The sequence below is a fragment of the Lycium ferocissimum genome, chromosome 5 (assembly GCF_029784015.1).
Source record: "Lycium ferocissimum isolate CSIRO_LF1 chromosome 5, AGI_CSIRO_Lferr_CH_V1, whole genome shotgun sequence".
NCBI lineage: Eukaryota > Viridiplantae > Streptophyta > Magnoliopsida > Solanales > Solanaceae > Lycium > Lycium ferocissimum.
In genome coordinates, this window is record NC_081346.1 from 69,740,562 (window position 1) to 69,752,274 (window position 11,713).

The 11,713-nt window shown below is 33.8% G+C and overlaps 1 protein-coding gene across 2 annotated transcripts; it reads right to left on the minus strand.

Moving 5' to 3' along the window:
- Nucleotides 1-1,844: 1,844 nt before the first annotated feature.
- Nucleotides 1,845-10,105, minus strand: LOC132057233 (amino acid transporter AVT1A). 2 transcript variants are annotated; one of them, XM_059449732.1, is made up of 12 exons: nt 9,868-10,105; nt 8,187-8,464; nt 7,662-7,876; nt 5,686-5,709; nt 5,426-5,606; nt 5,129-5,348; nt 4,911-5,046; nt 4,766-4,785; nt 4,493-4,638; nt 3,187-3,230; nt 2,432-2,494; nt 1,845-2,213 (listed from the first exon to the last, which is right to left on the minus strand). In XM_059449732.1, exons 1-12 carry the CDS (start codon nt 10,041-10,043, stop codon nt 2,121-2,123), a joined length of 1,596 nt encoding a protein of 531 aa, XP_059305715.1. In that variant the 5' UTR covers nt 10,044-10,105; the 3' UTR covers nt 1,845-2,120. The 2 variants fall into 2 exon arrangements, 1 of the variants encoding a protein (XP_059305715.1); XR_009415092.1 differs by lacking the exons at nt 1,845-2,213; nt 4,766-4,785.
- Nucleotides 10,106-11,713: the final 1,608 nt, after the last annotated feature.

The window sequence follows — 11,713 nt, forward strand, 5'->3', positions numbered from 1 at the left end:
ACAACCAAGGAAGTAATTAACTTGTGAAATGCTTATTTTTCCTGTTGTTTATATCAAATAAAGAAATTTAAAATTAAAGGCATAAATCAAATACACAATAATATTACTTACTCATGATTAAATGATGAACAAGACAATTTGATGCAAGCACGATATCAGGAGCAGAATCTAAATCATTAGTTACTGGTTTGAGAAAACTTATAACTTTAATTCAGAGTCTGTATTTGTGTTAAAAAAGCTTTTTAATATACTATAAATAATCAAACCTAGTAAATTAATGTGTCCTAAAATTTAAATTCATAAACTTAAAATTTTGAATTCATAACTGCGCAACAGGGAAGAGATTTTTTCCTTTGTGAAAATTGGTCATAGTAACGCATAGGAGAGATCGGAAAGGAAAGGGTGGGTTCTATCTTTAATCAACTTCAAGATTCTCCATAGGCAAACTGTGATATATGCAACTCCAAAAAGCAATTAATCTTCTTTTGTTTTCTTCTCATTAAAATGCAAAAGTTTATTTTATTATCTTTATTAGGTGGCAAAGTCAAACCTAAACTTCGTAATTATTAAGTAGATATATATTCCAAAGCACTGGGACCACAGGTATTGACAAGTATAAGATGGTCCCAAAGATATTTCCATCTTTTTAATGATTTCTCACTCTGATACCGGTATGCATATAGGGACATTTATCAATTCGAATTTACATCCTGTTAAAGTCATTAATGAAATAGGAAGCAGTTCCTATTAGGATTTTTTCCATATTAAAGATTCGAACTCGAAACCTCTAATTAAAGTTTAATTATTAAACATGAAAAAAATATTCACTTCACTACAACTCTGAATGGTATTTCCATCATATTCTTAAAGCTTACTCTTTCATTTCCAAATTTAATGACTCAACATTCATAATATTTCTTTAGTGAATATTAGATTGTGTGCTTTCTTTTCAAGCATTCTTGTAAATGTTAGAATAAAATTCAAGTATTGGTTGCGACATATCCTAATTGTCAATGCAACTTTCATTATCGTCATCAATGAGAGAAGCAACAACAAATTTAAAATTTATAATTAGTGAATTCTATTTTTATATACATACTAATTTATTTCCTCCCTTTCTCTCACACACACCCCACACACACATATATATAATCGTTTGCATGTAATATAGATATATAGCATACTAGCAAATTTTAATCAACGCATAATCAGAAAACCACTTATTGAAATATGAAACTCCCACAAAAATCATGATCTTTCGTTGTGTTACCCGAGTAATCACTGGACTGGAGCTAAGGTAGGTAAGCATGTTTCCCCAGAATTGTGTTTTTGATGGAAAGATCTAATAGTCCAAGGTTCACCTTCAAAAGTAGAGATATCAATTGGTATATTTTAAAAATATAATATTTCCGCACCATGTATATTTATAGAGTTAATGACCAAAAATACATCTGAACTATCAGGTGCGCGACCTTTCCACATGAACTATGAGGTGTGCGAACTTCCTACTTGAACAACTGATAGTTGAGATATGCTTTAATATATAGTTAGTGATAGTTCATATAAGAAACTCGCACACCTAATAATTCAGGTAGAAAACACACGAACTGAACAACTAATAGTTAAAATGTGATTTAATATATAATGGGTGATAGTTCATATGGAAAGCTCGCATACCAGATAGTTCAGTTTGACCATTATCACTATTTTATAACGTTTGATGAGATTATTCTGATCAACTCAACATCCTAATGTATATTGTTTACTCTTGTTTACTCTGTTATTCAACTTATACTTTCTACGTAAAGATTAGTTCTGCACTCGTTAAGATAGGCAACTCCCACTGATCAAAGAACATGGGTAATTATCCCCCTTTATTCATTCTCAAACCAGTAATCATGTAACAACAGTTAATAACATAGGCAATCAAAGTCAGAAAGAGAGATGCCCCATAATAATAAAGCAATAATGGGGTCGTAAAGTTGCTATAAAGTGAAACTGAGAAGAAGACGGGTAATATTTTGGCATAGAGATCAAAAGTACAGGACGGTAAATAAGAAATGTTTTATTGCTAACATCTCCACACCCCCCACAAATGAAAAAAGGTTTTAGGCTTCATTTCAATACTCGTTCACGATTCTCAACAGTGAGGAGTAAGTCCCAAGAGCTGCACTTGCAATGCCAACCGCAACGATGGCGATGCTAGACATTGTCTACAAAAATGTCGAACATTGGCTATGTTATTGAGACTATCAAAATTAAGTTCCGCAAACAAAAGGTTACTAATAATCAAGAAAATGGTAATCGGGAAATGATCTGTTCTCGTATTCTAGTCATATTACGCAACTAGCAAGCAAGCCCGGGAGAAACAGTTCAGGGCCAGAAAATGGTTTGTTAAACAAGGCAAAAGTTTGATTTTTAGCAGAGATACCTGTGTCCTTGTTGCTCTCTTTCCAATAATCTTTAGGAAACATAAAGCTGGCATTATTACAGCCTGAATAAACAGAAACTAGGAGCTCAGTTATACTCCCTATAATATAAATTGTTAATGAGTTGAGCAATAGTTAAATAGATCGTAAGCAGAACGAATATGAGCGAACCTTTTAACCATTTAAAAAGTAAATACTCCCTCCATTCACTTATACTTGTCACGTTTCGTTTCTCAAGAGTCAATTTGACTAATCTTTGAAGCTAAATTGAATTAAAAACTTTTCAATATTTTAAAATTTAAATGTATATAGTGGAGAAAAAATACATCTTAAAATGTTGGTAATGTCCATGCCGTTTGACTCTCGAGAAGCGAAATGTTACGAGTAAAAAATTAACGGAGGGAGTAGAATTGTACCCGCCTCTTCTGCCACTTGGTCGCGTACGGTCGCAATCATTACTTAAAACCTTACCACCATTAATTTTCTTAATACTTATCTGAGTATGTGAAATGTATTTATCAAGGAAGATAAAGATATTTTTACTGATAGAAGCATAAAGATCAAACAAAAGAGAACACGAGGGAGGTTAATAGTGTAAGTCGAAGAAGGTAAATTAGGTTGCGCAACATAGGTAATAAGCTTTTGACAATTTGAAACTAACAGCAACCATTGAAATTTTGCATATCCAAGAAAAAGGTATCAGCTGTGATATAAAGAAAATAAGTTCAGGATCCAATAGAACTGGGAAAGAGCTTACCACCAGTACACTGAGAAGAGAACCAATCAGAGCCATCACAAGACCTGAAACGAAGGTGATAATTGTCAGTAGTCTCATAAAATTATTTAATCAACTAAGCAAATTATTCCGAAGTTATAGGAGATATATGTGCTTAATATACATGAAAACCAAATTTATTTTCTGGGGTTGATTTAAAACAGATCTTTATCAACCTGCGCTTCACTTCATCATTATCCTTTCTATCATAAGTTCTTATTTAACCAGCAATGTGAACCTTCGTGTCAGCTTGTTTTCAACAAAATTGTAAAGAACCCAGATCAGAACCCTTCATACAGCTAATCTTAGTCGTACAAGCACTGAGATGTGATTTATACAAATATCTAAGACCTCTATTGAATATTACCCAAGAATAGCAAGTGGCAGCAGTAATATTTGCTACCCGAAAAGCTTTTGGCCCAAGAGAGATTTAGTGAATTCGTTAGATATTGAAGTTAGCAATGCAATACATCACTAAAAAGTTGACTTGGATTTAGTCACTGACTGAGATTTCCATATTTTTCCCTATTTCTCTCTCTTTCTTTCTTTCTTCCTTTTTTTTTTTTTTTTTTTTTTCCCGGAGGTAAAATGAGATTAGATGGGATTGTAGTGCCTTAATAGATGCTCAGTCTTTTAGGAGCATTGATAATAGACAACAAGCAACACAGAATTAAACTAGGACAGATGAAATGGAGGAATGCTACGAAATGTTGTGTGATATGAGATACTTAACAAAGTGAAAAGCAGGCAAGTTGAATAGAGCAATTGTGAGCTCAACAATGCTATAACTGGTGATTTCTGAGCACCCAAGGTCTAACATATCCAAACGATGTATGCAGTAGAAATGCATATGTTGAGACAGACATTTTGGTCATACAAGGGATAAAGTTCATCTTGACCAATTTAAACCTAACTAACAACATAACCACAAAGAATTCATATCATCGAGACCACCTAGTAGGATTAAAGCTAAATTATTGTTCCGCTTACATTATATCCAATGTTTGCCCAAAGATTTTTTAGTTCAGCTAAAGACTTTCTATATTTGTACAGGAATAAGTGTGCTATTAGGGGAGCTCTTCTTTAGAAAACTAATTTGCATTCAAAGACAAGCCTTTGGTAATGAAATAGAATGGCCCAGAATAAAGCGGATTTGATGCAGATTATCCATATAGCTTATATGATTTCGAGATTTTTATATTTATAAAGAATAAGTATCATAAGTTAATAGGAGAATAGCCCCAGGTAAATTAACCGACGTTCATAACTGAAAGATAATGTTACGTACCAAAAAAGGGAAGAAGAAATGCAACGCATACTGTAGAAAAGACAAGCGCTGTCCTTAAGAGAATATAACACCAGAAACTACTAGAGATTCTCACGGGCAGCAATTCCTCTATGCTTCTTCCCAAGGGATTCATCAGCAACGCATATCTGTGAAAGTGTGAACTTTAAGGAAAACCACAGGATATGCATAAACTTTGTTGACTCAAGCAATCTAAAGTGTTACTAATATATAAAGGAAAAAGGAATGGCAACAATTGACAGTGAAAGAGCATACTTCGTGAATGGGTTGATAACCTGCATGGTAGAGAAAAATATACATAAAAATGAATGATTGGAACATAAGATTCCGCGGGGGCGGGGGCGGGGGAGGAAGAGAGGGGGGGGGGGGGGGTTGTGAAGGAAGCAATGAGCATACATACAGTGGTCCATACTGCAACTCTTGAAGCAATTGAACTGTCCGGCATATTTAAAGTTATCTGAGATAATGTGCTTTGACCAAACATGAGATACCCCATTATTGCAACACCTCCATATATTAGAACACAGAGGACAAAGCTGCATAACAAGAAAGTGCAGGTCCTTAAAAGACCATAGATGAGAACACATATAATGCAATTCAATAAGTAGAACTCCATACCATATTATAAGTGCCACATTGAATTTTGATTTGTCAGCCATAGATTGGTAGATGTTTGGGAACACTGAGTGCCCGGAGTAACAAAAACCATATACTCCGATAGCAAAAGGAATACCACTCCAGTTCACAACCTGACCGGTATTGTGAAATCCAACTCCATCCACCGTACCAAGGAAAATCACACACAGAAAAATTATTATGGTTGCAAGGACCCCACAGGCTGCAAAAATGTCAATAAGATTCTCAAAACCATCCATCCAAGAGTACTAGTGTTTGAAGTGTTGGTCAAAAGATCACCTGAGAGGTATGATATTAGACGAAGGTCCCTCAACCAAACAGTTGGCAGAATAATTAGGGCAGTCAGAATTCCAAAGAAGTGAGTTGAATCAAGTTTAAGTCCATCCCAGTTTAGTGAAGATCCGGGGAAAAGACTTGTAAGGTTATCTCCTTCCAAAATTATAAATTCTACACAGTATGACTGCATTAGTTGAACACATGTTAGACGAAAGATGTTAAGTGAACAATGAAACTAGAGTTGAAGGCCAATCTTCACTTACATATAACTCCATGTACAAGATAATCTGCAAAGAAATAGCAAAAAATTTGTCAGGAAAGATGAATGATCTGAAATGAGCAACCAATTTTCTCGTTTTTCCATGTAAGCATAAATCAGCTTTCTTATAATTTCAGCCAGTTAGGCCACAAAGAGAGTCAGTATTGTTCCATGTAAGCACCATGAAATAGTAACTAACATTTGAGTAAGCTACATTTACTGGGGTCAAAACATTTTAGGCTGAAGTGATGAAAAACAATCCTAAACTTGACACGTTTTCGTACTTTAGTCCCTGAATTATTGTCACACTTAAAAACACCCCTAGACTTGGCTAACTACATTTTAATTTACCTCCACATTGACACATGGCACAACAAGTGTGCTCAAACTCCAACAGGCTCGTGAGTCGCTGCCACATCAGCTTCTTTTATGTTTTTTTTTTTTTAAAAAAAAACAAGAAAAATCATTATTTTTTTTACATTTCCCTTTAATTTTTTTTTCCTATTCCAACATCTAAATTATCCCTTTCCTCCATTAAAAAGTGGACTTTTTTAAAATTAGAAAAAACTAATTTTTTTTAAAAATGTGGAAAACCCATTTTTTTAAATATAAATCTGGACTGAATTTTTTATTTAAAAAATCTGGAAAATTGATTTTTTTATTAAATAACCTGGACTTTTTAAAAATCTGAAATACTGATTTTTTTTTTTAAGAATAAAGTGGAAAACTAATAAATTTTTTCTAGATTTAAAAAATAATCTAATTTTCCGGGATTATTTTAAAAAAAAATAAATCTGGACTGGATTTTTTATTAAAAAATCTGGATGGGAATATTTTTTAAAAAATTGGGTTTTCCACATTTTAAAAAAAAATTCTAGTTTTCCACGTTTTTTTTAAATCAAAATTTCCAGATTTTTTTTTTAAAAAAAAAAAATCCATTGTTCCAAATTTTTTATAAAAAAATCAGTTTTACCATTTAAAAAAAAAAAACAATTTATTTATCTACTTGAAGAACACATAGGACGAAAATGCCAAGTGAACAACGAGTACATTCCACTTGTTGTGGCATGTGAACGCGGGGGTGAATTAAAATGTAGTTAGCCAAGTTTAGGAGTACTTTAAATGTGGCTTTAAAATAGTTCAATGACTAAAATACAAAAATGTGTCAAGTTTAGGGATGTTTTCACCACTTCAACCAACCTTTTATTCCCACTCCATAAAATGAATTGATCTAACATGAAGTAACATTTTCAAAAATGGACACGGGTGCATGTCGGATTCTCCAAAAATAATGCATTTTTGAAGGATCCGACACGGGTGCAGCATCATTTTTAGAGAGTCCGAACATAGGCCGAAAGCATTCGATTTTCTCCAGCCGATGCCAAGATAAAAGGATTTTATAGTAACAGAAGAAACTGAAATTCACATAGCGGGAATGGTAGAGATAGAAGTGGACATTGTTGTTTTTGATCAGCTTTTGATATCAAACTACTGGCTTGAAACCGCCAGATATTTCTTTTTGATCAAGTAGTTGAAAGGCAAACACAATGTGGTTGATGACAGTGATTTGCCTAGTATGTGGATTACTATTTACTGGAACAGTGGAATGAAGCGAAGAAGGCAATACAAGTGATTTCCCAACGGGAAAAGGCGCCCTTTGGTAGTTTAGGAGGAGGATTGGTTGGAAAATAGGTGAGGGAAATCATGGATCATAACACATCATAATAGCTAATTGCCATTCAACTAATTTGCTGTTAATTATTAAAAAAAGAGTTGTCCATTAACCTAAATAAGCAATAAAGAAAATCAGGGAAAGGTTCAGTCCCAGTAACAAAACTGACAGGGGCACTACATTACTAGGATAAATAGGGAGGGTGTGTTACAATTAAATCTTAAAATACAGATCCACAAGATTCCTTCAGCTGAAACTTGGATCTAATTACACATAGGATCGATCAACTGTAGATTAAACTAACTTACAGATATAAAAAGGCGTCCAAATTTTCCAAATGCAGCTTCTCCAATATCGGGGTAGGTTATGATGCCTTCCCTGCTCTCGAAGCAATGCCTCATAAGAGAAGCTGTGTACCAACATATGACTGCAAAAAGTACCAACACTAACAAACTAGCCCAGCCAGCTTCTTTCACTGTATAAGGGGTAGAAAGCAGCCCAACTCCAGCCATGACATTGACACCTAAGCCAGAAAAAAACAGAATTAGGATGAAATAAAGAGATCTTAAATTCTACTATCAAGAAATAATTTCAACCAATTCTTTTCCTCTCCAAACGAAAGATAAAACTAAAAAGATCTCATGCAGAAAGCACATCCTCATGCTTAAATGATAAAAGTTGTTGACTTGGATATACACGATCCACAATTGTCAGTCATAACAGTGTCTTCAGCGATGCCAGGAAAACAACAAACATAAAGGACAAGTTTATATATACATCAGTTTTTGTATAGTCAAAGAGAAGTCACTGAACAGTATTGAGGCTCTCCTTACCATTGAATATAGTCTGAGTTAAGCTGCATCCATAGGAAATTGGAAGTTCCCCAGTCAGTTGCTCATGCAATGAAGAAGCCTTCTCTGACCAAGATGCTTTTGTTACTGACTTTCCATCCATGACATTTTGCTCCTGAACTTTTTCCTTTTCAAGCAAATGCGTCTGCAGATCTGAGTCCAAGAATACTCTACTACCGACTTCCGATATAATACTGGATCCACGTCGTAGGAGTCCAAAACCAGGTGATGCGGAAATTGTATATGAGTCAATTGACTCTCTGTCATCATAAATATGAGCAGCATAAGAAACGTCTTCTCTTCCATTCGAAAAGATAAATAATTTTCATACTGGAGTTCTAAACTCACTCCAAAGCTACAAAAGAGAAGTAACTGTTTTTTTCTTCAGGCTAGTCGATTCGATCAGCTCCTAATTTCAAAGACACCTGTTAACTCCTCAAAGACTCCAAAGACCTTTTTCGCCTCTTATTTGGTTAGCCCACCCCAAACGCCCCCTCCAACCTAGGAGGCATTGTTCTCTTCATGAAATTGACTCGACTTTCAACTCTATTAGGCTATCCCTCCCGTGTCCCAACCACACCTTTAATTGCACACTCACAAACTTGGCCTCCCATCCCAAACCCTTTTCAAACATCAAATACTTTTAATGTGACGTCGAGACGATACCATCTGAGCTTAAATCTATAATTTTAATAAACTTTGCCCCATCCAACATCATCCAACCCCTATATCGTCAATACCAATACAAGGTACCTCCTCAAAATCAGAATAATTTGTTTGTGCAATAAAATCAGGGGGTGCTAGCATTAAAGATGAGCACAGGGACAAGACCTAATCCTCAGTCCTCCAATTTACGAACTTCTCTCTTATGTAAATGCACCACTTGTGCAAAGTAACTAGCTTAACCTTAAGCTATTAGATATTTTTCCTTCTGATGTGCTAACTTTAAATATTTTTCATACTACTAATTCAAACAAGATTCCAATCAGCAATTTCATTCGAGGAATAAAGCAGAATATCAGTCAGAGAAAAACAGGAAAAGAATAAAGAATGAAGTTCCTATCTTACTTCTTCCTGGTATACTGATCCTTCACTTCCCTTTACAGTTCTTATCGCCAAATCGTTTTCAGGTAAAACAAATCCAGAGTTTCAAACTTGAAAGAGAATAAGAGTAAAAAAGTTGACACCCAATGTTGTGGCCTATTTTGTCCATAAAACCGAGGTTACTCGGACTCTTCAAAAATGTCGACGGGTGTGTGTCGGATCTTCCAAAAGTAGTGCAATTTTGAAGGATCCGACACAGGTACGGAAGCCATTTAGGAGAGTTCGAGCAACTTAGCATAAAACTGAAACACAAAACTATGAGAGACCAGAGTTGGAATCCAACAGAACAGTAACTTAATTTCTCCCCTAGTTATTGATGGACAAGTTACACCACCACAACCACCAACAGCATGCCCAATGTAATCCCATAAGGTGGGGTGTGGGGAGGCTAAAGTGTACGACCTTACCCAAGAGTCTGTTTCCGAAACATCCTCGGCTAAAGTAATGCATAACAAAAGCAGTTTTAAAAAATTAAAATAAATCAGTAAAGCAGACATAGCATACAAAAGTGGAAGACTTAAGTTATGGGAATTGAAAGTAAAGCAAAGTGAAGTTAAACCTGAAACTTTGGGGCCATTGGTGAGAAGAAAATGGAGCCTCCTCAGCAGCACCCTCTTCTTCTTCTTCTTCTTCTTCTTCTTGATCATCACTCATATTATTTCTTGAGTTGGCTTCCACATCAATTTCATCATTCTCCGACAAGTATTCTGATGATTCTTCATCCTTCTTTGTCATGGCTATCTCCAATCAACAAAACCACCACCAAACTGATATCCCCAACTATATATATATATATATATGTATTCTATGTAGTTAATATGTATATACAAGAGTTAATGATAAAAACACATTTGAACTGTCGTTTTCTCGCGAGGTTCACCTCCTTTAAATAGCAAAAAATAAATAGGTAATAATTGAGCTGTGAGGTACTTTAAAAGTGTGTTTTTGACTATTATATAGGCGGAGACCTTTGAAGACGTTTCGAGATTTCCAGACAGAAACATTGAATGTGTACGTACTTTATCTGTGTCATGATGAATCATTGCCTAACTGACGAATAATATGTACATCGTTATGACTTAAACAACAGAAACAAATAAAGAGTAACAGTGAATGGTCTCATCACGCTTTACTTTTTTTGTCTTTTTCTTGTTTCTACTTTTTTCTAGCACTCCCCCGACCTTCCTTGGTCGTTTGTCCTAAAATATTTGACATATTTTTATATTTAAAAGTTATTTAATATAATTATATAAATATTTTAGACTTATTTTGAACAATACATTTTAAAACTAAGGTAGATTTTTTGAAAGAAGAGAGTAACTTTAATGGGATAAAGAATTATTCCTCCGTCCTATTTTATGTACCAATATCCTTTTTAGTTTAGTCCAAAAATTGATAATTTTTAAAATTTAAAAAACTTTTAATTTAAGCTTTTCATTTTATTATTCGTCAGAAAAATTATGATTAAACTCGTATTATAAAATAATTAAGATCATAATTTTCATATCCTTATAGCACCATAATAATATATATATATATATATATATATGACATCTTTACTTTTTAGTCAATTTCAAAAACAAAAAATGACACATGTTTATAGTATTTAATAACAGTTTAACTTTAAATTTCTCATTTTATATTTAACAAGATGATCTATAGTGGCACAAATATATTTGTTATTATAATAACAAATTTTTACAGCTTTGTAGTTTTAAAAAATATTCATATCTACAACTTTGGTACCTAAACTGAAGCGAAGAGATTATACGAAACAGGAAAAAAAATAGATTTTTTAATTCAAAAATGGAATATTTTTATTATATTTATAAAAGCAATTCTTTGAGGTTATGGGAAAAAACTTGATTACATGAAATCATTCGGCATTTTATTTGAGTGCTTATATTTATGCCAATATATGAGTAGCTTAAATTTGTTAATTAAGAGTTATACATTTTTGTACTTTAGTTTTAAAAATAAAGATCTTTATTCAAGAAGAAAAAAGTGTCACCGAAAAATATTGGATAAGTGGATTACGGGTTATTATATATATATATATATATATATATATATATATATATATTTTCCTAAAGTAAATATCTTTCATTTTATTTGAGCCCTCTCTAAAGTTTTTTTACAAATTATGACGCGAGCTCGACCGCTTGGGCCGTTTTAACCTTGGCGGGCACCCCTTCAAAGTGCAATGGTCACGGCCTAGGTTTCCATGAGCCTCATTGATCGCCCATCAACCCCGTTGGTCGGATTTAAAAAATATTGAATAAGGAATCGGATATTATTTTCTAATCCTTAAATGTTAAGGGTAAAGTGAATTGACTCTAAGTAGGCGCTTGGCCATGAAAACCAAAATATATTTCACTTTATTTTTTGGTTTTTGAAGTTAGAGT

What these genes read in the sequence shown, in the direction of transcription:
- LOC132057233 (XM_059449732.1), bottom strand. Translation starts at nt 10,043, where the DNA reads ATGACAAAGAAGGATGAAGAATCATCAGAATACTTGTCGGAGAATGAT. An exon ending in AACTCAGACTATATTCAATG is followed by an intron (nt 7,877 to 8,186) that starts GTAAGGAGAGCC and finishes TTTCTGGCTTAG; the next exon opens with GTGTCAATGTCATGGCTGGA. An exon ending in CTCTTCTCAGTGTACTGGTG is followed by an intron (nt 2,495 to 3,186) that starts GTAAGCTCTTTC and finishes CTGTTTATTCAG; the next exon opens with GCTGTAATAATGCCAGCTTT.